Source organism: Ursus maritimus, unplaced genomic scaffold, assembly GCF_017311325.1.
Source record: "Ursus maritimus isolate PB19 unplaced genomic scaffold, ASM1731132v1 scaffold_20, whole genome shotgun sequence".
Taxonomy (NCBI): Eukaryota; Metazoa; Chordata; class Mammalia; order Carnivora; family Ursidae; genus Ursus; species Ursus maritimus.
The window spans coordinates 24,100,580-24,126,492 of NW_024424453.1; the positions used below are offsets into that span (position 1 = coordinate 24,100,580).

At 37.5% G+C, this 25,913-nt stretch overlaps 1 protein-coding gene across 4 annotated transcripts in view; it reads left to right on the top strand.

Annotated features, from left to right (window-relative positions):
* PIK3CB (phosphatidylinositol-4,5-bisphosphate 3-kinase catalytic subunit beta) overlaps nt 1-25,913 on the top strand; it is a 201,602-nt gene that overhangs the window by 75,479 nt on the left and 100,210 nt on the right. For all 4 annotated transcript variants that reach the window (XM_040636757.1, XM_040636756.1, XM_040636758.1 and 1 more), the window contains exon 3: nt 21,508-21,694. In XM_040636757.1, the coding sequence (XP_040492691.1) occupies nt 21,524-21,694 (171 nt within the window). In that variant the 5' untranslated portion in view covers nt 21,508-21,523. The remainder of the gene's footprint in view (nt 1-21,507; nt 21,695-25,913) is intronic.

Here is a 25,913-nt window from a genome sequence, read left to right on the forward strand (position 1 = left end):
GCCCCCCCGCCCCCCGCAAGTTGGCAGAGATCTGAATATCTCTGAGAAGACCTGCAGATGTCTAACAGGTATTTGAAAGTTGCTCAATATCACTAACCAACAGGGAAATTAAAAAAACCACAAGATAATCACCTCACCCTTTGAGAATGGCTAGTATCAAAAAGACAGGCAGTAACAAATATTAGTGAGAATGTAGAGAAAAGGGATCCCTTGTGTAGTGTTGGTAGAAATGTAAATTGGTGGAACCATAATGGAAAATAGTGTGGAGATTCCCCCCAAAATTAAAATTAGAACTGCCGTCTGATGTAGCAATCCCACTTCTGTGTATTTATCTGAAGGAAACAAAAACACTAACTGAAAAAGATGTCTGTACCCCTCAGTTCATTACAGCATTGTTTACAATAGCCAAGATGTGGAAGCAGCCTAAGTGTCCATCGATGGATGAATGGACAAAGAAGTTGTGATGTGTACACACACACACACACACACACACACACACACTCACACTCTCACATACACAGGAATATTATTCAGCCATAAAAAGAAGGAAATGTTGCCATTTGTAACAACATGGATAGATCTTGAGGGCATTATGCTAAGTGAAATAATTCAGAGAAAGATGAATACTATATGATGTCACTTATATGTGGAATCTTAAAAAAAAAAAAAAAGCCCCAACCAAACTAATCGGATATATAGAACAAATTGGTGGTTGCCAAGGTCAGGGGTGGGGTGTGGGCAGAATGGGTGAAGGGGGTCAAAAGGTACACACTTCTAGTTATTTATAAATAAGTCATGGGAGTGTAATATACAGCATGGCGACTGTAGTCAATAATAGTGCATTGCATAATTGAAAGTTGCTAAGAGTAGATCTTAAAACTTCTCATGACAAGAGAAAAAGTAATGCTCTTTTATTTAAAATTTTTTTTTTAAAGATTAGGGCGCCTGGATAGCTCAGTTGGTTAAGCAGCTGCCTTCAGCTCAGGTAACGATCCCAGCATCCTGGAATCAAGCCCTACATCGGGGTTCCTGCTCAGCAGGGAGTCTGCTCCCCGCCCCCCGCTCTTGTGCTCTCTCTTGCTCTCTCACTGTCTTTTTCTCCCTCTCAAAATATTTTTAAAAAGATTTTATTTATTCGAGAGGGAGAGAGAGAAAGCCTGCATGCTCTCAAGCATGCACATGCAAGTGGGGCGGCGGGGGGCGGGGGCAGAGGGAGAGAATCTCAAGCCTCAAACCGGGCTCAATTCCACCACTCCGAGACCATAACCTGAGTGGAAATCTAGAGTGGATGCTCAACCGACTGAGCCAGCCAGGTGCCCCAAGTAATGGTGTTTTAAAAATAATGCTGTATTTGAGGTTTTTGAAACAAAATGTTATTTATTAGATTAACTATAGGTTATTGTTTAAATGAAATACAGGACAATAGCCAAAAGTGGTTTGAAGCATAAATAGATGAAGACTTCAGATTCCTTTTTAAAAAAGATTTTATTTATTTGAGAGAGCAAGAGAGAGAGAGCAAGTGAGCATACAAGCAGAGGGAAGAGGCAGAGGGAGAGAGAGAGGGAGAAGCTGACTCACCGCTGAACAGGGAGGCTAATGTGGGCATCGATCCCAGGACCCCAAGATCATGACTTGAGCTGAAGGCAGATGCTTAACTGTCTGAGCCACCCAGGTGCCCCAAGATTTCAATTTTTTGAGAAACTAGACTTAGTGACCTATAATGAATTATACTCCAAACCACGTAACTTCTAGTACTTGTTCTGTTGTGCACAAGTCATAGGCTGAGGCAGTGGAGGGGGGCGTTTCATGAAAGCAATACTGTGTTGCTGCCTCAGCTTTTCAGGTGAGGTCTCCTGATCCCTAGACACTACCTTCCAACCTCCTTTGTGAAGTTCAGGCAGCTACTTTATATTTCCCATTTCTGGTAGTCCATCCTTATCTCTTGTGATTGAGGCTCTGTGTGGGTTGAGGTAGAAAACATTATAGTGAGTAATATGAGCCTTTACTATCTCTCTCTCGTTTTATTACCTCCAAGAGTTTAAGAAGGTACACCATCTGAATGAAACAGAACAGACAAATCGCCCATTCATCTGTCTCAGCCAACTTAAATTCTGTTACAGGCTGGGTTGCAAATTGGCCCACTTTTTATTTTTGTAATTCCCTCTTCTCCCAGTCAAGTGTGTGATATGGTGTCTTAAAAAGTATAAGTAGCTAATAAATACTTATTAACTTGAATTCCAATTTTTTTTCCTGTCTTTTTCTCTTGATCAAGGCCTAGCACTGAGATGACGCTGTAGGCCTGCCTCTCCTGATTTACCATGTCCTCTAGATAGAATAGGCAGTGAAAGAAGAGTGTTGGCCCCAAAGAAAACATCTCTTCAATTTTTCCTGGCTTTAAAAATTTTTTCAAATTCTGTTTACTGTCAGTAGTGAAGAGGAAATGAGACAGAAGCATTTTGTCATTCATGGCTAGATAGCTTAGGAGAATAATTGGTCTCTGAAGAAAAGCATTTAAACAGACAAATACTTGCATAGACCAAAGTTAAATTAGTATCTAAAGTAGTAATCCTGAAATGGCTTGGGAGAAATGCCAGCTTTTTAGGATGCTGTTTGAATTTTATGTATTACAACTTATTTTCAAAATGACAGCAGACAGAACTAAAAGGTTTGGTGCCTGGAATAGTTCTTTTTCTACAGCTGTAAAGCTATTTAAAATTCTTCTCATGTTACTGTTTGCCATCCAGATGGCTTTCTGGCACTGAGTCAGTTCCTAGATGTGAGGGCTGTTGGTTAGTTACTCACCAGCATCATCATACACTTGTACAGTTTGGCTCATGACTCACCCTCACAGCACTTAACATGTGGATATCCTTTGCTAGATACAGTCATTTCTGATTGTTATGATGTCACTTGTTATAAATAGGTACCAGAATTGATTGGATAACATTTCTGGGATGAAGATGATTGACATCTCCCTCCCCCCCCAAAAAAGAAAAAGACACCCAGTAAGTCTTTTGGACCCCCATTGACACTATAGTGAGAAACAGAAGCTGTCTGGATGATGAAACTTTTGTCTAAAATGTGTGTCCACATGGTAGATGAAAAAGTATATCCAATAAATCAGAATTATTTACTTCACTCCTGCACTATTGGCTAAAATGATTAAAAAACAAAAAAGAACTTAACCTTAGAAGTCAGAGTTGTGATGAGAGGTTAGGGAAAGGAAGGGGTTTGTTACCTGAAAGGAACAGCCAAGGAGGCTCTGAATGCTTGCAGTGTTCCGTTTCTTGACCTGGACTGTGGTTTGCTTTATAGTAGGTGTTTGCTTTATAGTAATTCATTGCATACTTTCTTTTGTGTGTGTGTGCTTTTTTGTTTATTATTTTAAACAAGAAAAATGTTTAAAAATAGAAAAATACTTACCCATCATGTACAAGAATTCCCTCAGCAGTATTTTCAAAGGCTAAAGAAAGTCATCATATTTTGAGCTAGATAATTGGTAGTAAGTCTTTGTCTTACTAGTTTTATCTATTTAGTAAAATAATCAGTGTTACCCTAAAACATGGTTATGTTCAATAGTGATTTAAATAGGCTTAACAATTAGTCCCCATGCCCAAAATACCATTCATTTGGAAGTGGAAGAGAGGGGACAGGGTGAGGGGAGAGCGTTGTGGGGGTGAGATATCTTTCTTGGAAATATATATCCAATTTGAGTAATTTATTATCTCTCTTGTTGATAAGCGTGATCGAATATTTAGAAGAAAGGAGGGCAGACTGAAATAAAACACTGGAAAAATAAATTAGCATTACTAATAAAAATTAATATTTGGGGTATCATGGTGGCTGAGTCGGTTGGGTGTCTACCTGCAGCTCAGGTCATGATCCTGGAGTCCTGGGATCCAGGATCCAAGCCCTGCGTTGGACTCCTTGCTCAGTAGGGAGTTTGTCTCTCCCTCTTCCCCTGCTCCTCCTCGCTACTCATGCTTTCTCTCTCGCTTGCTATCTCTCTCTCTCAAATAAGTCTTAAAAATATATATATTTAAAACATTTATTTTATTTTCTAAAGATTTATTTATTTACTATTTTTTAAAGGTTTACTTATTTTGTAGAGAGAAAGAGTGTTGAGCGCACATGTGACTAGGGCGAGGGGTAGCCCCATGCAGGACTCTGTCATGACCCTGAGATCATAACCTGAACCAAAACCCAGAATCAGACACTCACCCAGCTGAGCCACCCAGGTGCCCCAAGACCATTTATTTTAAATGAGTATCTTTAACAGGTTAGCGATATATTTTTGAATAATGGGGTGATACGATTTTTATTGTTTTATAATCTTTGTAGGAAAGTATTAACATTTTTAGGCTTAGGAATCTGCTGAATTAAAACTTTTTCATCAACCCATTTTGTCTGAAGAAATAATACCAACAATGTCCCGTCTCCTCATTGGAATTCCATTGTTCTATCTAAATTTATGTTTAAACTTTTACCTGATAATAATGACTTTTAAAAAGTTGTTGGGAATGTGGGAGTTATTTAAAATTCTCTAGTGCCTTTTAAGTGAATATAGCTAATTTATGTAGCTTGTTTCTTTAAAAAAAAATTTTTTTTTTAAGTAGGCTCCATGCCCAATGTGGGGCCTAACTTACCACCCTGAGATCAAGAGTCACATGCACTACTGACTGAGTCAGCCAGGTGCCCCAGTGTAGCTTGTTTCAAACATAATTTGTTCAGTGATTATCAGTGGAAGGTGTAAGAAAAATGTAGGGTAAATGGTGTGAATTGTAGAGGACCCTGTAGTTTGATGTTCTCCATAAATTTTGGGATGCATTGCATTTTTTGAAAAACGTAATTTAATTTTATTCCAGTGTAGTTAACATACAGTGTCAGGTTTACAAATAGTGGTTCAACAGTTTCATACATCACCCAGTGCACATCTCAACAAGTGTACTCCGCTTAATCCCCATCACCTATTTCACCCACCCTCCCACCTACCTCCCCTCTGGTAACCATTTTGTTCTCTGTAGTTAAGAGTCTGTTTTGTGGTTTGTTTCTGTCTCTTTTATTTCCTTTGCTCATTTGTTTTGTTTCTCATATTCCATATATGAGTGAAATCATATGGCATTTGTCTTTCTCTGACTGACATACTTTGTTTAGTATTATGCTCTCTAGCTCCATCCATGTTATTGCAAATGGCAAGATTTCATTCTTTTCTATGGCTGAATAATATTCCGTTGTATATATATATATACCGTCTCTTCTTTATCCGTTCATCTATCAGTGAAAACTTGGATTGTTTCCATATCTTAGCTATTGTAAATAATGGTGCTATAAACATGGGGGTGCATGTATTCTTTTGACTTGGTGTTTTTGTTTTTTTTTTTTAAGATTTTATTTATTTATTTGACAGAGATAGAGACAGCCAGCGAGAGAGGGAACACAAGCAGGGGGAGTGGGAGAGGAAGAAACAGGCTCACAGCGGAGGAGCCTGATGTGGGGCTCGATCCCGTAATGCCAGGATCACACCCTGAGCCGAAGGCAGACGCTTTAACCGATGTGCCACCCAGGCGCCCCTGACTTGGTGGTTTTGTATTGTTTGGGTGAATACCCAGTAGTGTGATTACTGGATCATAGGGTAGTTCTATTTTTAATATTTTGAGGATCCTCTGTACTGTTTTCCTGAGTGCCTGGGCCAGTTTGCATTCCCACCAACAGTGCAGGAGGGTTCCTTTTTCTCCACATCCTCATCAACACTTGTTTTTTTTTTTTTTTTAAGATTTTTATTTATATATTCGACAGAGATAGAGACAGTCAGCGAGAGAGGGAACACAAGCAGGGGGAGCGGGAGAGGAAGAAGCAGGCTCATAGCAGAGGAGCCTGATGTGGGGCTCGATCCCGTAACGCTGGGATCACGCCCTGAGCCGAAGGCAGACGCTTAACCGCTGTGCCACCCAGGCGCCCCTCATCAACACTTGTTATCTTGTGTTGTTGATTTTAGCCATTCTGACAGGTAAGGGGTGATATATCATTGTAGTTATGATTTGCATTTCCCTGATGATGAGTGATGTTGAGCATTTTTTCATGTGTCTGTTGGCCATCCGGATGTCTTCTTTGGAGAAATGTTCATGTCTTCTGTCTATTTTTTTAATTGGATTTTTATTTTTGGGGGGGGGTTGTTGAGTTTATACAGCTAGAATATACTAACCCTTTATCAGATATGTCATTTGCAAATACCTACTCCCATTCTACAGGTTGCCTTTTAGTTTTGTTGATGTTTCCTTTGCTGTGTGTATTTTGATGTAGTCCCAATGGTTTATTTTTGCTTTTATTTCCCTTGCCCTCTCGAGATGTATCTAGAAAAATGTTGCTATGGCTGATGTCAGAGAAATTACTGCCTGTGCTCTCTTCCAGGATTTTTATGGTTTTAGGTCTCACATTTAGGTCCTTAATCCATTTTGAGAATTTATGTTTGTGTACGGTGTAAGTGGTCCAGTTTCATTCTTTTCCATGTAGCTGACCAGCTTTCCCAATACCATTTGTTGGAAAGACATTTTCCCATTGTCTACTTTTGCCTCCTTTGTAGAAGATTAATTGACTATGTAATTGTGGGTTAATTTCTGGATTGTCTATTCTATTCCATTGATCTATGTGTAATATTTTTCAAACCAGAATGTCTTTTGAATATGGATTCTGTTAGTACATAGGGTATGCTATGAGTGGAATTTTTTTTAAAGGAAAAAATAATGGCAGTAGTACAATTAAAATTGAAAAAATATAGTTTGTAATGATTTCTAATGTAACAAATGACAGATATGTTAGCATTCTGTGACGTCTATTTAGGGCATTCCATTAACTGATAAGCTCTAGTTAATTTAAACTTACTTTCCAGGAGTATTTGAAATTAGAATGTGTTTGGAACTCTTTTTTCTTTGAAAGCAAGATTTTATTATGAGGATTTAAGTGTTTGGAGATTTAAGTGTTTCAAATTTAAGTGTATAGAGATTTAAGTGTTTAAGTCTTTTGGAGATTTAAGTGTTCTGTTTTTTAAAACAGATTCGATTTTAAAACAATATTACACGATATGTTAACTAAGTGGAATTTAAAACCCTGAAATTAAGAAAATATTTATTTATATATTTTTAAAGAGTTTTATTAAAGATTTATTTATTTATTTTAGAGAGAGAGAGAATGTGCATGTGCATGAGCAGGATAGGGGCAGAGGGAAAGAATCTCAGACTCTCCATGGAGCCCAGAGCCTGACCCAGGGCTCGATCTCACAACCCTGAGATCATGACCTGAACTGAACTCAGGAGTCTGACATCCAACTGATTGAGGTACCCAGGTGCCCATAAAGATTTTATTTTTACATAATCTCTACACCCAGCATGGGGCTCAGACTCACAACCCTGAGATCAAGAGTTTCATGCTCTATGGACTGAGCCAGGCAGGTTTCCCTCAGTGCCCTGTTTTATTATAATAAGAATTATTCTCAAAGCAAATATTCTCTAAGCTACCGAAGTGTTCAGTTTACTTGGATAGTATACCTTAATGTATTAAAAGTAACAAAGTCTAAGATAAGCAAGCAACAGGTTAATGAAACCACGACTCATAATTCTAACATTTCACATGGTTATCATTTACTCTGCAGTAAAAAGACTACTAATGTTTAAGTGAAACATCTATAAATTACACTAGTGTGACCAAACACATACAGAAATTCAAATTTCAGTAAAATAAAGTTGATTTTATAAGTAATCAGAAAAATGCAGTTTAACTCACAAGAACTTTTTTGCCTTTAGATAATTGACTAAAATTAAAAAAACTTGTATTACAAGTCTATTAATTGTGATACTATGTATATCCATCAATGTAGTGAGAATGCAAATTGGTAAAGACGTTCTAGAAAATGTCTTTCTAGGTTTGACAGTAAATATAAAGAACCTTGATGAACTTTATACCATTGATTCTAAACCGTGTTGGGCTCAAATCTTTTTTTTTTTTTTTTGGTGATTCTAAACCCTGTTGGACTCAAGTTTTTTTTTTTTGTTGTTGTTGTTGTTTTTTTTTTTTTTTTTTTTTTTTTGTGAATGGGAGCCCAGTGCAGGGCTTGAACTCACAACGCTGAGATCAAGACTTGAGGTGAGATCAAGAGTTGGACGCTTAACCTACTGAGCCACCTAGGCGCCCCTCACATCCCTTTTTTATAGCATATTTTGTAATACTTGTACTATATTGAAATAAAATTTATAGTTAATCTACCTACATATTTTATAAGAAAAATATAATGCTTTAACTTGACTATAAAGGAAAGTCATTTGTGATAAAAGTTGGTATGCATTTCAATATGTAAATGCACAGGTACTGTAGTAACCCAAAGTCAGATGCTTATGTCTGTGCTTAAATGACTGTGAATGCATTGACTACAAGTAAATACTGACATAGTGATGTTGATTTGAGAACTTTAATTCCATAAGTAGTAATTATAGGTGGTGCTTTTGAGTCTGTATCGTGGCTTACAAAATTACAAACTAAATGAAAAATCCTTAACTCTGGTTGCATAGTTTTTCATTCATAAACGGAACAGAAAGTCATTAAGCACCTCTCCCTCGGGAGCCATCATGGATTTGCCAGGGGTTTTGGCCTTCATAAAGCAAAATTTTTACTATTATGCATACATGGTAGGAATTGCTCTGTTGTATTGTACGCCATTGATATTATGCAATGCCCAGTATTGTAATGTGATGGAGGAATCTTTCAGCAGCTCATTTTGCTTTCTCTCTGAGCATTGGCATTAACCTTATCATGGTTTTGGAACTTTTTTAGTAGTTGGGAAAATTGGTTTTCTATAAGGAATATAACGGAGTTTTGTTTCTCTACTTTTGGTTGCTTCATTGAACAGTTTTTGAGCCATTTATCCTAAAATTCATAATACAACATGATAGTAAAAAATATTTAACAAAAATAAATTGCTGTAACAGTGAAGTAAAAATATATTTGCTAAGTCTGGAAGCATCATGTCAACTGTTAGCCAGGAGAAATTAATTAGTACAGTTCTGCTAACCCAGAAATGTTTTGTGGGATTTCTGTACAAACTATAATTATAATTGGGAAATTATGTGAGCCAACCACCTGGTAGGTCTCTGGAGACCACCTTTTGAGGAACTCTGTTCTAATTCCTTTCACACCAGGCAGTCAGGGCTGATGGTTGTACTCTGTGAAAAGAAGTCATGGCTATTTCTCTCATTGGAAAGAAACAACTATTATTGTAAATTAATATTAGTCATCGATTATTGTGTGCTGTTTTAATTTTTTAAAAAGATTTACTTATTTGAGAGAGAGGGAGGGAGCAAGCAAGCAGGGGGAGGGGCAGAGGGAGAGAATCTTTCAAGCAGGCTCCACACTGAGCACAGAGTCTGATGTGATCCATGATCTATGATATCGTGACCTGAGGTGAAACCAAGAGTCAGATGCTTAACCAGCTGAGCCACCCAGGCACCCCTCAGTGCTTTTTATATGTCAGGTGCCATGCAATGTGCTTTTGTGTATACACCATTTTATTTAATCTTACATCAACTCTGCAAAGTGGAAATTAATTATTCCTGTTTGTAAATAGGAAACTGAAGGTCAGAGAGGGTAAGTAAATTATCAAGGTTATACCATCCAAGTTGTACAACAAAGCATGTATGTGCAACTATATTATGAAAAGGACTTCTTAGTGTTTCAATAATAAAATCTGTGGATCTGGTTCAATATTGATGAGCCATATACTAGATTAAAGAGAATGATAAAATTCAAAGTTAAATACTTGATGACTGTTCTATACATTAGACCTTATAGTAACCTTTGAGAGTTAAGAAAAGTAACATTTACATAGTGGATAACTTTATCTGAGATGGTTTCTTTATTGAATTTGAATATATGTTGGAGCTTGTCTTTTAAGACCCAAAGACAGTAGTGATCTATTTTTTTTTGGGGGGGTACTTCAGTAACAATATATATTTTATTTAAATTTGTACTGTTTTAATTTGAGCTGTTTTCCTTTTCAGGATATATATGTGATGGGAACTAGGTGTCTGTGCATTAGAGTTTGCTTGTTGGGAAGGTTTTTCACGAGCAGGGGGAGTGACAGAAGGAGAGGGAGAAGCAGGCTCCCTGCTGAGCAGAGAGCCTGACATGGGGCTCGATCCCCATGCCCGGAGCCAAGGCAGACTGCCTAACTGCCTCAGCCACCCAGGGGCCCCAGCTTGTTGGAAAGTTTTTTGTTTTGTTTTGTTTTTTAACATTTTATTTACTTATTTATTTGACAGAGAGAGCACAAGTAGGCAGAGCCGCATTCAGAGAGAGAGGGAGAAGCAGGTTTCCTGCTGAGCAGGGAACCTGAGGCGGGGCTGGATTTGAGGACCCTGGAATCATGACCTGAGCCTAAGGCAGACACTTAACCATCTGAGCCACCCAGGCCCCCCTGTTGGGAAGTTTTAAAAGAGAGGAATTCCTTAAGCAAGACAGGAGTTTTATCTGTGCCTAGGTTAGCCACAGAAGTCATTTTGGTATATTAAGTATATGTGTGGTTTTAAAAAATTGCTCTGCTTTCATGGACATAGAAATAAATCTGACTTATAATAAATAAACTTGTTCTACAGAGACATACTAAGTATTTATAAATATATTCTGTTTATATTGAGGTTAAGTACTAAGATTATAAATCTGTAGTTTAATTAATTAATTAAAAGTAGGCTCCATGCACAGTGTGGGGCTTGAACTCATGACCCTGAGATCAAGAGTCACACACTCCTCTGACTGAACCAGCCAGGCACCCCAACTTTGGAGATAGCTTTTACGTAGACTTAAGATGATTCAGATAAAATAGCAATCTTTACAAAATCAAGTTCTACTCTGTTTAGATTTTCAGTGCTTAGTATTATAATGCATACTTTCCTGTAAACAAATCAGTTGAGGCTGATTTGTTGTTTTTGAACAATGTGGATGGCAGAACTGAGACCCATATGAATCAAAGATCCCATCATTTACATGGTGTCTGATTGAAACCTGAAGGTTTGAGATGGTAAAGGTAGTGATCTTCAAAACTGCGCAGCCCCTTTCAGTGCTAATGTTTTTTTGTTTGTTTTTAAAGATTTTATTTATTTGAGAGACAGAATGAGCAAGAGAGAGTAGGGGCAGAGGGAGATGAAGAGGAAGAAGCAGGCTCCCCTGTTGAGCAGGGAGCCCAACTCGGGGCTCAATCCCAGGACCCTGGGACCATGACCTGAGCCTAAGGCAGATGCTTAACTGAGCCACCCAGGAGCCCCAGTGCTAATTTTTTTTTTTAATGAACATTCACTTTTCTTCTAGCTATATCATATAATAAGAAAGAAATGAATACTGGGTAAATACTATTGCATTTAGTTTTTGTTTGAAGATTTTTAAAAAATTTTAAGTAATTTCCACACCCAGTGTGGGGTTCGAACTCACAACCCTGAGATCAAGAGTCCCATGCTCCACCAAGAGAGCTAGCCAGGCACCCCTATTGCATTTAATTTTTAAAAATTGTCTTTCAGTCTCTCTTAAAATTTTTTCCATAATTTTGCAGAATAGTTTTTGGTTAAACTTGTTCATCTGTAAGTTTATGTTGGTTTCTGCTTATCATTTGAATTAAAAAAGTAAAATCTAATGGCTCTGATGGCATATTGCTAGGGAGGCTGAGAACATTTAAATCCTTTCCTCTTTTTCTCCCAGTGAACAATTGACAGGATATAGGTTTGTAATCACAGTCTAAGGGTTTAGTTGAGCTAATTGTCATTGGGAAAGTTCCATGCCCTCTGATAGCTTCCTGAAAGAGTTGTTTTCATAGTTGTTTCATGCTTGTCCTCAGGCTTTGATCAATGCTTAGATGTTCAAACAGAAGAGTGATGCAAGACTGAAGATCCTATGGGGCTCAGCAGCCCTGGGAAGGACACTTCTTTTAAAGAGAAAAGGAGGGGTACCTGGGTGGTTCAGTTAGTTAAGCCTCTGACCCTTGGTTTCAGCTCAGGTCACGATCTCGGGGTCCTGAGATTGAGCCCTGCATTAGGCTCCCCACTGATCTGAAGATTCTCTCCTTCTCCCTCTGCCTTTGCTCCAGCTCGCAGGCATGAGCACGTGCTCACTCTCTCTCTGTAAAATAAGTAAGTAAATCTTTAAAAAAGAGAAAAGAAGGAAAACTAAAAAAATAAGAGAAAAAAAGATTTAAAAATATGCTAATTGCTTGGGAAAAATCTGCCTTTGGTCCTGGCTCTGTTGCTGTGTCATCCTAGATAATTTCTCTGGGCCTTACTTTTCTTATCTTTAAAATGAGAAGGGTTTGTAACTTTTTAAAAAAAAAAATTATTTATTTATTTGAGAGAGAGTGAGTGTGCAGGGGGAGGGGCAGAGGGAGAAGGAGAGAGAGAATCTAGAGCAGACTCCCTGCTGAGCGCATAGCCCAATGTTGTTACTGGGCTAGATTCTCTGACCCTGAGATCATGACCTGACCCGAATTCAAGAATTGGAGGCTCAACCGACTGAGCCACTTGGGGAACCCAGGGTTTGTAACTTTTTTTTTTTTTTTAAGATGTTATTTATTTAGAGAAGGAGGGAGGGAGAGAGAGAATGAGCGGGGGTGGAGGGGGGGAGCAAGAGGAGAGGAAGAAGCAGGCTCCCTACTGAGCTGAGCAGGGAGCCTGACTCGGGCTATCCCAGGACCCTGGGCTCACGACCTGAGCCAAAGGCAGATGCTTAACTGACTGAACCACCCAGGGACCCCAGATTTTATAACTCTTAAGGCATCTCCCAACTGGAAACTCTTGAGTTAATTCTTAGGCTGGACTCGTGTGTGGTGCGTCCTGTGAAATAAGGGTAACAAAGGGAAATAGGTATCGGATATATTTTATATTTGAATGTGTAGCAGTAATTTTTTTTCAAAATATCTCTACAAAAGATTTATCTGTTAGCATTTGGTTTGTTACCTCGTTTGTTTAGCAACCATGTCACGGCTTTAGTCTGACAAAGGACATGCTGTTTTAATAACGGCACAGCACATTTTGTAAGTATGCCCCCTCTCTCAGTACCTATGTACAGTATTGTGCATGATATTCTGAGAGCTACAAGTTATCCTGTGTTAGGGTTTAGTTTGACCACTGCATCTGTAAGTTTGTTTACTAAGAGTCATGAAAATTAAGAGCTAGTCATACTGGCCTTATATTCCTCTGATTGTTTAAGGGGCTAAAGTTTTCTTTACTTGAGCTTCTTTTACCCTTTAAGAATTAGCCAAAGACAACATAGCCAAATACAAGAAACACTGTTGTTTTGCCAGTAGAAATGTATGATAAATTATGTTCATTACTATTTTAAATGTAGAGTATAATTAGGTCTAGATAAAAGAATTTCTAGGTTGGGACGCCTGGGTGGCTCGGTTGGTCATAATCTCAGGGTCCTCATATTCAGCCCCGAGGCAGGCTCCTCGCTCAGCAGGGAGTCTGCTTGTCCCTCTCCCTCTTTTGCCCCTCCCCCTGCTCATGCTCCCTCTCTCTCTCAAAAAATAAAATCTTAAAAAAAAAGACCATTTCTAGGTCATTACTACTTTGAGAAATAATAGGAACTGTCCTAGAGCAGTGGTTCTGAAAGTGGACAGTGTGACCTCCCTCCTATAAGATGTTTTTGAAATTTTTAATGGGTGATTTTGTTGTATTTATTGATACAATGGTTTGGGGAGGTGCTGCTTACTAGTAGGTAGTGGATTACTGGACATCCTGCAGTGCATAAGACAGCCCTACAACAAAACAATGTCTCATGTACAACACAATTTTTGAATTTTCTTCCAGATATTCATGTAGGTAAAAACTGTTTTATTATCTGAGCTGAGATGTTAACTCTGTCTTACATAAAAATATAATACAAAGTATTTTTTACATGATTTCAAAATATTGATGTTGAAAGATAAAGACTTGGAAAATCTGTGACACCAATGAGTGGCATTTGTAATATTTGATCATCAGTACAACACATCTGGATTAGTCTGCTTTTGTAGTTGTCATATCCATGGTGATTCTATGTATAGAGGCAAACCTGACTGTTTCATTAAGCAGAGGTTTGGTCATGTCCAAGTATTTACATATTGAGAGAAACTTTATTATTTTCTTTTATTTCTCCTTTATTTACAGCTAGGTCACTATACAGATTTATTTTGAAGTTAGGTATATGTATGTAAGTTATATGAATAGTTTCATTTCAGATTTTTTAAGTGTTTGTATGATATTTGTTTAAAAAAGAGTATGGAATATGAGAGGATTGAAAACCATTTTTCTAGGTAGTATTTAGCTTAAAGTACTTGAAAATCTTGAGCGTTGGTGTAAATAAAAGTGCTTTTATTAAAGTGACACACAAGTACAACTTAGATGTTAGGCTGTAATTATATACATATGTCTACCTGAGTGGTTTTTTTGTTTTGTTTTGTTTTTGTGTGTGTGTGTGTGTGTGTGTGTGTGTGTGTGTGTTTGTTTGTTTTAAGTAGGCTCTGTGCCCAATGTGGGGCTTGAACTCACAACCTTGAAATCCAGAGTACCTTGCTCAGGGCACCTCTTTGGCTCAGCTATAGAGCATGCAGCGCTTGATCTTGGGGTCATGAGTTCAAGTTCCATGTTCGGTGTGGAGCCTATTTTAAGGAAAAAAGAAAAAGTTCATGCTCTTCTGACTGAGCCAGCCAGGTGCCCCTCTACCTGAGAGTTTATAAAGTATGACAACAGTCTAACTCAGCTATTAGTGAATTATTAATATGACAATATTACAGTAGAAATTAATGGACATGGTTGTAACCTTGCAGTATTCCCTTTTGATAATGTACTCCTGGTTGAGAAAAACATTTCTAAGTCACATAGTATTCTTAACAAGCATCTTTATTATCTTGCTGAATCATTGGAATCTTTTTGAATCAGTTGACATTTGAAAGTGAGGATTTTGCCCTTGAAATTGAAGGTCGAGGAATTAATTTTGGAGATTGGTGTGCTGTTCCTTTAGGAAGCAAAGAGCATGATTAACTGTAAAGCTAAGTGATTAAACTTTCCTTTTTGATACATTTTGAGATGGCATGAGAAAAGTACTTTGCAACTTATTTTGCCAGTTTTAAAAATTTAATTTATTTAAATGTTTCCAAATACTTCTGTTGTGAAATATAGCATAGATATAGCAAAATACAAAAACATAAATGTGGAGCTTAGTGAATTTTTCTGAAGTGAAATTCTGTATTCTTTTTCTCTATATTAAAAATAATGGTTATCCTTTGACATCATGGGAGTTCTCTAGTCTGTCTAAATTTAATAGATGACATTTTGTGGGAATAAGCTGTTCTATAGTTAAACATTAGTTGAAAATGCATCATTTTTGGAAGGAAATGCCTGTGATGTTACTGGGTTGCTATACAGTGGGAATGCAGTGCTTAGGTTATAGGTAAGATATATTTCATCCTCTTCACATGACAGGAATGTATGGATTGGAGACAGAGTGATATTAGGTTAAGCTTGATCCACTGCAAGTGATGAAGCAATCAGAATTCTGTATATTCGTTAATATTTTTCTGGTTTACTCTTTTATGGAAAGGTACATCTACTATAAAATATAGACTGAGATTTTGGAAAGCCATGTGCAAATAGACTTAAGTGATATCTGAATTAAATCATTTCAGTTTTTTAAATTAAATGAGTTCTAGGAAATATATATGTGTATGGCATTATATCTGTGTAATGGTAGATATTACCATGACTTGCTATAAAGATGAAGTGGGCTGTTTATGGACTTTTTTTTTTTTTTAAGATTTTATTTATTTATTTGACAGAGATAGAGACAGCCAGCGAGAGAGGGAACACAAGCAGGGGGAGTGGGAGAGGAAGAAGCAGGCTCATAGGGGAGGAGCCTGATGTGGGGCTCTATCCCATAATGCCGGAATCATGCCCTGAGCCGAAGGCAGACGCTTAACCGCAGTGCCACCCAGGCGCCCCTGTTTCTGGAATTTCTTACACTAGGCACTGAGAAACTACATTGAAGGCCACATAGCTAAATTTTTCCTGTGAAGCATGATTTAAATCACATTTTTAATTATCCAGTATAATTGTTCTACTAAGTGACTTCCATAGAATTTGTTTCACTCATTCATTAATTCATTTAGCCATATGTAAATATTTACTGAGACCATAATATGTGTCAAAGCTGCAAATAAAGAGGTGGGAATAGTAGGAAGTTGGGAGCTGTTTGTACGAAGCGACTTCCAGTGTAGTGTGCTCCTGCTTCGACATAGGTATCCCCTGGTGCTTGTGTGCACAGCAGTATTAGGGAAGGGTTCCCAGAGTCTAGAAGAATAAGAGTTGATCAGGAGATATATATAGATGAGCACATCTTAGGGAGAGGGAATGATGGTTAAGGTAGGGGGCAGGAGAGAATACGGGATATGCTAGCAAGTATTAGTGGTTCAGGGTGGCAGGATTAAGGATAGAATGTGTGAGAGTGTTGAATAACAGATCTAGAAATGAAGGATGGTAGGGGCTCATCAGTTCATTCTTGTAATTCATTTTAGTTATAACTACTTGATCAAGAAATTCTTAAATCTACCATAATGCTTTTCTTCCAGTACCCCCAGAAATTCATAATTTTGTATCTGGGGAGTTAATGCCGTAGGGTGGTGTGAGGTGCAATCTCTTTGAAAAGATTGCTGTTCTGAGCTTCAGGCCTGAGGAAGCCTCAGCATTTCCAGCTATCTGGTAAGGGTGAGATCTTAGAGGTTTTGTTTTTATGGTTTCATGCTCCTTTATTGCTGTTGTTATTCATTAGTTGATTTGGTTTCAGTTGTGAAAGTCTTGCCAAAAATCTATGCTGAAGAAAGTAGGGGCATGTACAGGTTTATCATGATTGTAATTATGTGACAGGTGGCTGATGTTTCATAAACCCTTCTCTAAATGCAAACTTCTGTTTTTCCTCTGTCAGCTTTTGTTGCAAATTCCTGATTCATGTCATACATGCTGTGACTTGGTGTTCAGGAGCTGGGTTTCTCCCATCTTGGTGTGGTGGTAGATGGATATAGGCAAAGCATAGTCTTCATAATTTGGTGTAGCATGTTTTCTTGAACACCTGCTATTTGCAGGGTTGAAAAGCACCTCTACTAACGACAGTCTTCAAAGACTGTTCCGCAGTGATGTACCTAAAGCTATTCCAGGACCACTGACTATTAATGACATCTGTAGTAACTTTGTGTAGTTTATTCATGTTTATGAACGTATCAGTTTAGGGTACCTGGGTGGCTCAGTCAGTTGAACATCTCCCTTTGGCTTAGGTCATGATCCCAGGGTACCACAAGTCCACGTCAGGCTCCTTGCTCAGCGGGGAGCTTCCTTCTCCCTCTCCCTCTGCCTGCTACTCCGCCTGCTTGTGCTCTCTCTCTGTCAAATAAATAAATAAAATCTTTAAAAAAAAGTTACTAGAATGCTAGCACAGAGTAAGAACTCACCTTTGCTGTTTTAGATTTTCTTATTATCCTGTGAGCTTTTTTTTTTTGAATTGTAGAAGTAGGGATAATAATGTTTTGTCTTAGGGGCGCCTGGGTGGCACAGCGGTTAAGCGTCTGCCTTCGGCTCAGGGCGTGATCCTGGCGTTATGGAATCGAGCCCCACATCAGGCTCCTCTGCTATGAGCCTGCTGCTTCCTCTCCCACTCCCCCTGCTTGTGTTCCCTCTCTCGCTGGCTGTCTTTATCTCTGTTGAATAAATAAATAAAATCTTTAAAAAAAAATAATGTTTTGTCTTAAATACATTAAACAATTACTAAATGGCTACTATATGCTAATCACTTTTGGGGAAATGAAAGTTGTTGAAAATATATAACTCATAGTTCAGAGAACTTCGGGCTTTCGAATAAAAATAAAAAATAATAAGTGGCAGCAGATATTTATATTGGATTTACTAAGTTCCAGGCGTTCTTTCTTTAATTTTTGTAACTATGTGCTCCAAGGTAGTTACTGTTGATTTCATCATTTAGCAGATAAGGGAACTTAACGTGATTTGCCCAAAATCTTTCAGACAGTGAGGGATGGAACCAGCTCTCACAAGTAAGCTGTTGGATGCTGAGACCATAGTCTTTCATCAGTGCTCTGTCCTGCCTACAGAAACAACACTGGCACATGGGAAAGATTCAGGGCCTGTATAAGTGTCAGTGTAATGGGTCCAGATTTTAAGAGGTATAAGAGTTAGGAGAGAGGAATCAGTAAAGGCTGGAATGTTCAGGGAGTGCAGTTTCTCGCATCCTTGCCAACACCTGTTGTTTCTTGTGTTGTTAATTTTAGCCATTCTGACAGGTGTGAGGTGGTATCTCATGGTGGTTTTGATTTGTATTTCCCTGATGATGAGTGATGTTGAGCATCTTTTCATGTGTCTATTGGCCATCTGGATGTCTTATTTGGAAAAATGTCTATTCATGTCTTCTGCCCATTTCTTAACTGGGTTGTTTTCTGGGTGTTGAGTTTGCTAAGTTCTTTGTAGATTTTGGATACTAACCCTTTATCAATGGGTCATTTGCAAATACCTTCTCCCATTCTGTAGGTTGCCTTTTAGTTGTGTTGATTGTTTCCTTCACTGTGCAGAAGCTTTTTATTTTGACGAAGTCCTAATAGTTCATTTTTGCTTTTGTTTCCGTTGCCTGTGGTGATGTGTCTAATAAGAAGTTGCTACGGCCAGGGTCAGAGAGGTTGCTGCCTGTGTTCTCCTCTAGGATTTTGATGGTTTCCTGTCTCACACTAAAGTCTTTCATCCATTTTGAATTTATTTTTGTGTATGATGTAAGAAAGTGGACCAGTTTCGGGGTGCTTGAGTGGCTCAGTTGGTTAAATATCTGCCTTCAGCTCAGCTCATGATCTGAGGGTCCTGGGATTGAGCCCCGTGTCCGGCTGCCTTCCTAGCAGGATGTTTGCTTCTCCCTCTTCCTCTGCTATTTACCTCTGCTCTTTCTCTCTGCTCCTCTCCCTGCTAGAGCTCTCTCTCCAGCTTGCTTTTGATATTCATTAGCTTGATAGATGGCTCTCCATCTCCTCGCTTTCAATCTGCAGGTGTCTTTACGTCTAAAATGAGTCTCTTTTAGGTAGCATATAGATACATCTGTTTTTTTTAATCTATTAACATCCCATTTTTAAGTAATCTCTACACTGAATGAACTCAACCCCAGATCAAGTCACTTGTTCCATTAACTGTGCCAGGCAGGCGCCCTACCAACAGACCATTATTATATCTCACAAATGTAACAGTATTTCCATAAAATCATCTAACATTGAATTCTTATTTAAATTTTCCAGTTTGTTTTAAAGATAGGTTTTTATAGTTCATTTGGTGAAATAAGTGTTGGATTTGGCTGTCTCCACCCCCAACATGGAACTGAGACAGGGCTTGATCTTAGAACTGTGAGATCATGACCTGGTCCGAAATTGAGAGTTCTACACTTAACCAACTGAGCCACCCAGGTGCCCGTCCTATGTTTTTGTTAACAGCCTTTGCACCATTCTCTTTCCTTCTCTTCTTGTTGTTGATTAGCTTGTTTTGTTGTTGTTAATTACTTTTTTTTTTATTGATGATTCATTGGGTACTTGACTGATACTTCCTTGAAGTCTTTAATTCCTTTCTCTATTTTCCTATTTCTTGTAAAGTGATAAATAGATCAGATCTAGAGTCTTGATTAAATTCAGGTTCTTTTTGTTTGTTTTTTGTTTTTTTAATCAACTATATTCTATAGGTTGTGGCTAGTACTTCTGTTGCATTACCGGAGGAGACACATGTCTGGATTATTCACAGGATTTACATAGTGTCAACCTGATAATGTTCATTATAAAGTTCCTCATCATCCTTTCACTTTATTTTGTAATTTTTTTAGCATCCATTAATTATGCATTATCGCCTGGATCATTGCTTCATTGGAGGTTGCATAATGGTGGTTTTCTAATTTTATCATTCTTTTATGTTTATGAACTAAAATTTTCTGAAAATTAAGAAAAAAAAACCTACCCTCCTCAATCATTTAGTTAACCTGAAATATTTGGTATAAGCTGGTCAAAACATGTTTGATTTACTTCCCCATTCTTTATCAATTTTCAAAATAGTGTGTTGGTCTTAGCAATCTCCAGTGGTGATCAGTAAACGATTTGTTTCTTTTTATTATTATTAAGTCACTCATTTGATACGTTTCAGCCCGTAGATGTCATGAGTGTTTTTGATGCTCAGAAATGCTTCAGGTTGGCTCTTGTCTCTTTTGATGTGATACTTTCATTCTTTCAGTAAATGGGATTTGAATCTTAGTTTAATTGACTTCAGTGCCATGTTCTTCCCACTATCATTGTGCTTTCTTGAAGGAAGCTCTCAAGGAAGTCTTCAAGGCGCAGTTGAAGGGTGCATTTGTTGAAATAGGGGTTTGATTCCAGGAGTGTCAACATTTGTATGAACATAGCTCTAACAGCAGGTTAATAGCCTTTGTGGTACAAAGGTCTAGGCAGTGCAGTATTAGGACAAGTAAAGGAAATTAGGCCAGAACCATAGCACAAAGGGCCTTGCCAGCTGGGTTGAGGGATTTGGTGTTTTTAATTCTTAAGTGATGGGTCATGATGTTTTGTTTCTCACATGAGATTGATACTTTTTTATTTTTATTTTTATTTTTTTTTAAAGATTTTATTTATTTATTTGACAGAGATAGAGACAGCCAGCGAGAGAGGGAACACAAGCAGGGGGAGTGGGAGAGGAAGAAGCAGGCTCATAGCTGAGGAGCCTGATGTGGGGCTCGATCCCATAACGCCGGGATCACGCCCTGAGCCGAAGGCAGACGCTTAACCGCTGTGCCACCCAGGGGCCCCAAGATTGATACTTTTTTAAAAAAAAGATTATTTATTTTAGAGCGAGAGCACACAATGGGGGGTGGGGGTGTGTGGTAGAGTGAGAAAAGCTCAAGCATACTGGTCGCTGAGCATGCAGCCTGACACAGGGCTTGATCTGACGACCCCAAGATCATGATCTGAGCCGAAATCATGAGTCAGACAGATGCTCAACCGACTGAGCCACCCAGGTGCCCAGATAGAAAATTATATTTGAAAGAAGACCCTCTCGACTGCCATTTTCATTGGAATTTCCAGAGAAGAACTCAGCCAAAGAAGCCAGTATTATTTAAGTAAAATCTGGAATCACCTGTTGAGTGGTTGTTAACTGAATTTCTTAGAAACCTCTAATCTTTAAATCTTTCATTTTTCACATGTGATATACTTTTGTTGAATTTGAGTCAGTGCAGTGTACGTATATAATGCATGTAATGATAACTGAAAGTGTTTTTAAATGATTTATTTCTGGTGACTTCGTCTTTAATTAGCCACCTGTTACATTATTGGCTGTATTGAAATCCAAAGACTAATTGTGGATTGGTGGGCTTTATCATATTTTAGTATAAGATTTGGCTAATTTTCTGTTTCACTAAGTTTTATATAATAATTTCTAGGGCCCCATGGTTATGAATGTGCTTCAATTTCATAATGCCTCCTGCTATGGCAGACATCCTTGACATCTGGGCTGTGGATTCACAGTTAGCATCTGATGGCTCCATACCTGTGGATTTCCTTTTGCCCACTGGGATTTATATTCAGTTGGAGGTTCCTCGGGAAGCTACCATTTCCTATATTAAACAGGTATGTTAACAGGTGGAATTTTTATAAATGCAGCTTACTTACTGTATCACTTAGGGGAAGATGTTATTCTATTATAGAAAATGTTACTAATGTCAATCATATAGTCAGTTTGAGCGAAAATTAATCTTTAGGTCACTACGTTTTAAAGATTTTCATATATGTTTTATCTTTTGTAGATGTATAAAAGGTAATCTTTCCTCTCACTTTTAATCCATATGTAATACCTGAATTAAGAAAAATCAATTTTCATTCAGGTTGTTTAAAGGAATTTGACAATATCAAAGAAAATTTTGAGTTAAAGTCTTTTTATAAACTATCTTTGAACTTGTACTTTTAATGTATGTGATTTTTGGTCAGTTGTCTCTTCTCTCATTTTCCTTCCTCTTCTTTCCTCCATACCCCCACAACTTTTCATGCTGATTGTGAGGAAGAAAAAGTTTTCCCACAGTAGTGAATAGCATGCCCTCCTTTGGAAGCAAGTTTCTTTTTTTTTTTTTTTTAATTTAAATTCTAGTTAGTTAACATACACTGTGATATTAGTTTCAGGTGTACAATACAGTGATTCAACAGTTGCATACGATACCCTGTGCTCATCACTACAGGTGCACTCTGCATTCCTCAATCCCCATTACCTATCTCACCCAACCCCCAACCACCTCCCTTCTAGTAACCATCAGTTTGGAAGCAACTTCTTTTACATAACGAGGCTTGCTTGTTTTGTTGGATTATTTTTTCCTATGAATTGATGAGTGGTATTGATTTGTGAGTACTATGAAACGTAAATGAATTTATTTTTCTAAACTTTCTCTTAAGTGTTTTCCAAGTAGCTGAACCCAATATGAACATTAGGGGATATGATATTTTTAAGAAAAAGTATTTATGACAAACCTTTTTAAAGTTCTTGACTTTGGACAGCCACTTAACTCTTTTCCAAGCTTCTTCATCTGGGAGACACGAGAATTCTAAAACTGCATGATCCATGAAGTAGAAAAAAAAAGAAAAAATTATTTTAGGTATCCCAAGGTTCAGAGACTACTTATTTGTATAGTCACTGGTGACAAGTATGGATGTCTGTGGCTGCACCTGAAGCTGGATTAACCATTCATGCCCTCCATTCTTTTTTTTTTTTTTTTAAGATTTTATTTGTTTATTTGATAGAGAGACAGTGAGAGAGGGAACACAAGCATAGGAAGTGGAAGAGGGAGGGAGAAGCAGGCTCCCCACTGAGCAGGGAGCCCGATGAGGGGCTCGATCCCAGGGAGAAGCAGACTCCCCCAGGACCCTGGGATCATGACCTGAGCCGAAGGCGGACGCTTAACGACTGAGCCACCCAGGCGCCCCCCTCCATTCTTTAATTGTAAAACATACGTAATGTGAAGTTTACTGTAAGGATAATTTTTAAGTGCATAATTCTGTGGTATTTAATACCTTCACAGTATTGCCCAACCATCAGCCCTATATAGAAACACAAACTCTGTTCTCATTAAGTAATAAACTTTCTTCTCCAAGTCCCTGGTAACCCCTATTCTAGTTTCTGTTTCTAGGAATTTGTCTATTCCAGCTACCTTATAAAAGTAGAATTAAACAATAATTGTCCTTTTGTCTCTAACTTATTTTACCTACCATAGTATTTTCAAAGTATTTTCATCCATATTGTAATATGAATCCAAATTTCATTGCTTTTTAAGACTTAGTAATATTCCATTGTTTGGATATGCTGCATTTTGCTTATCTGTTCATCTCTTGGTGGGTATTTTGATTGTATCAGTCTTTTGGCTATTGTGAATAGTGCTACTATAAATAAACATTGATGTACAGGTATCTGTTTGAGTCCCTGCTTTCAATTTTTTTGGGTATATGTCTGAAAGTGGAATTTTTATATCATTTGGTAATTCTGTTTTAACTTTTTAAAGAACTGCCAAACTGTTTTCCACAGTGGCGTTATCATTTTTCATTCCCACCAGCGGTACTCAGGAGTTCTAGTTTCTCCACATCCTGGCCAACACTTGTTATTTTCTGTTTTTGTTGTTTGTTTTTTATAATAACTGTTTTTATGGTTGTGAAATGGTATCTTGTTGCAGTTTTTATTTGTATTTCCCTAATGATGTCAAGCATCTTTTCATGTTGTTAATAGCCATTTGTAGAATTTTCTGTTTAAGACCATTGTACATTTTTTAATTCAGTTGTTTGCTTTTGTTGTTAAGTCATAGGAGTTCTTCATATATCCTGGATATTAATCTCTTAACAAATAAATAATTTGCAAACATTCTTTGGGTTGCCTTTTCACTCACAGTAGTGTCCTTTGATGTATAAAATTTTAAAAATTTTGATGAAATCCAGTTTACCTATTTTTTCTTTTGCTGTGCAGCACTGCTTTCTCCTGTATGTAACTGAATCTGAGCATTAGCTATGATTTTTACTCCAGGTCTGTTATTCTCAGCTCTTGGTTTTTGTACTAGCTGCAGTTAAAATTTGTAATCCACCTTGCCATTTGTATGGTGACCTTTTATATGATCTCAATTAGGAAACTTGGGGGAAGATGATAAGAGATTGATTCTGCTTCTTCTGTCAGGGCAGTGTTAAGTAATGAAGATAACCCTGGTGAATAGAAAAAAATGCAGGAAAAATAATATAAATTTTGTAAGGGGGTGGTGGTACATACTTTGAATTTTCTATTTTTTTCTAATTAGAAGTATTTATGTTCCTAAGAATGGTAAATAGGGACATCTTCGTAGATACTTTTAAAAAAAAATTGAAGTAGAGTTGACATACAATATTATATTACTTTCAGGAGTACCAACTAGTGATTCAACAGTTACATACATTATGAAATGCTCACCATAATATGTGTAGTGACCGTCTGTCACCATACAAAGTTATTCCAGTATTATTGACTGTATTCTTCCTGCTGTACTTTTCATCCCCATGATTTATTTATTTTATAACTGGTATTTTGACCTCTTAATCCCCTTCACCTATTTCACCTTTTCCCCCACTCTCCTCCCCTCTGGCAACCAACAGTTTGTTCTTTGTATTTATTAATTTCTGGTTTTGCTTGTTTTGTTTTTTAGGTTCAACATATAAGTGAAATCATATGGTATTTGTCTTTCTCTGACTTATTTTACTTAGCATAAGACTAGGTATTTTTTTATTTGATGTACTTACAAATGACATTGTGTTTTCATTTCTCCATTAGTGTATAGAAACAACAGGTTTTTGTATATTTTGTATTCTGCAACTTTATGGAATTCATTTATTCTGATATTTTCTTGTGGAATCTTTAGGGTTTTTTATATACAGTATCATGTCTTCTGCAGATAGCGACAATTTTACTTCTTCCAATTTAATTTGGATTCTTTTTGTCTGATTGCTGTGACTGGGTCTTCTAGTACTGTATGTTGAATAAAGGTGGTGAGAGTGGACATTTTTGTCTTGTTCCTGATCTTAGAGCAAAAGCTTTCAGCTTTTCACCATTAAGTATGATGTTAGCCATGGATTTGTCATATATGGCTTTATTATGTTGAAGTATATTTTCTCTGTACCTACCTTTTTGAGAGTTTTTATCATGAACAAATTTGGAATTTGTCAAATGCTTTTTCTGCATTTACTGAGACAATTAGGTGGTTTTTATCTTTCATTTTGTAAATGGTGGCATATCATGTTGATTGACTTGTGCGTAATGAACCATCTTTGCAACCCTGGAATAATTCCCACATGATTGTGGTGAATGATCCTTTTCATGTCTTGTTGAATTTGCATTGCTAATATTTTGTTGAAGATTTTTGCACCTATATTCATTGAGGATACTGGTACGTAATTTTCTTTTTTTGTAGTGTCTTTGTCTGGTTTTGGTATCAGAGTAATGCTGTCCTTGTAGAATGGATTTGGAAGCATTCCTTCCTCTTCCTTTTTTTGGATGAGTTTGAAAGGATTGAGGGTGCCTGGGTGGCTGAGTTGGTTAAGTTTCTGACTCTTGATTTGGCCTCAGGTCATGATCTCAGGGTTTTGAGGTCTGCCCCGTGCTCAATGCATAGTTTGCTTGAGATTCTCTCTCCCCCTCTTCCTGTGCTTCTTTCCTCACTTGCATGCTCGTGTGTGCATGCTCTATCAAATAAATAAATAAATAAATAAATAAATAAATAAATAAATAAATAAAATCTTTGAAAAAAAGAAAAGGATTGATATTCATTCTTTTTTTTTTTTTTTTTTTTTTAAAAGA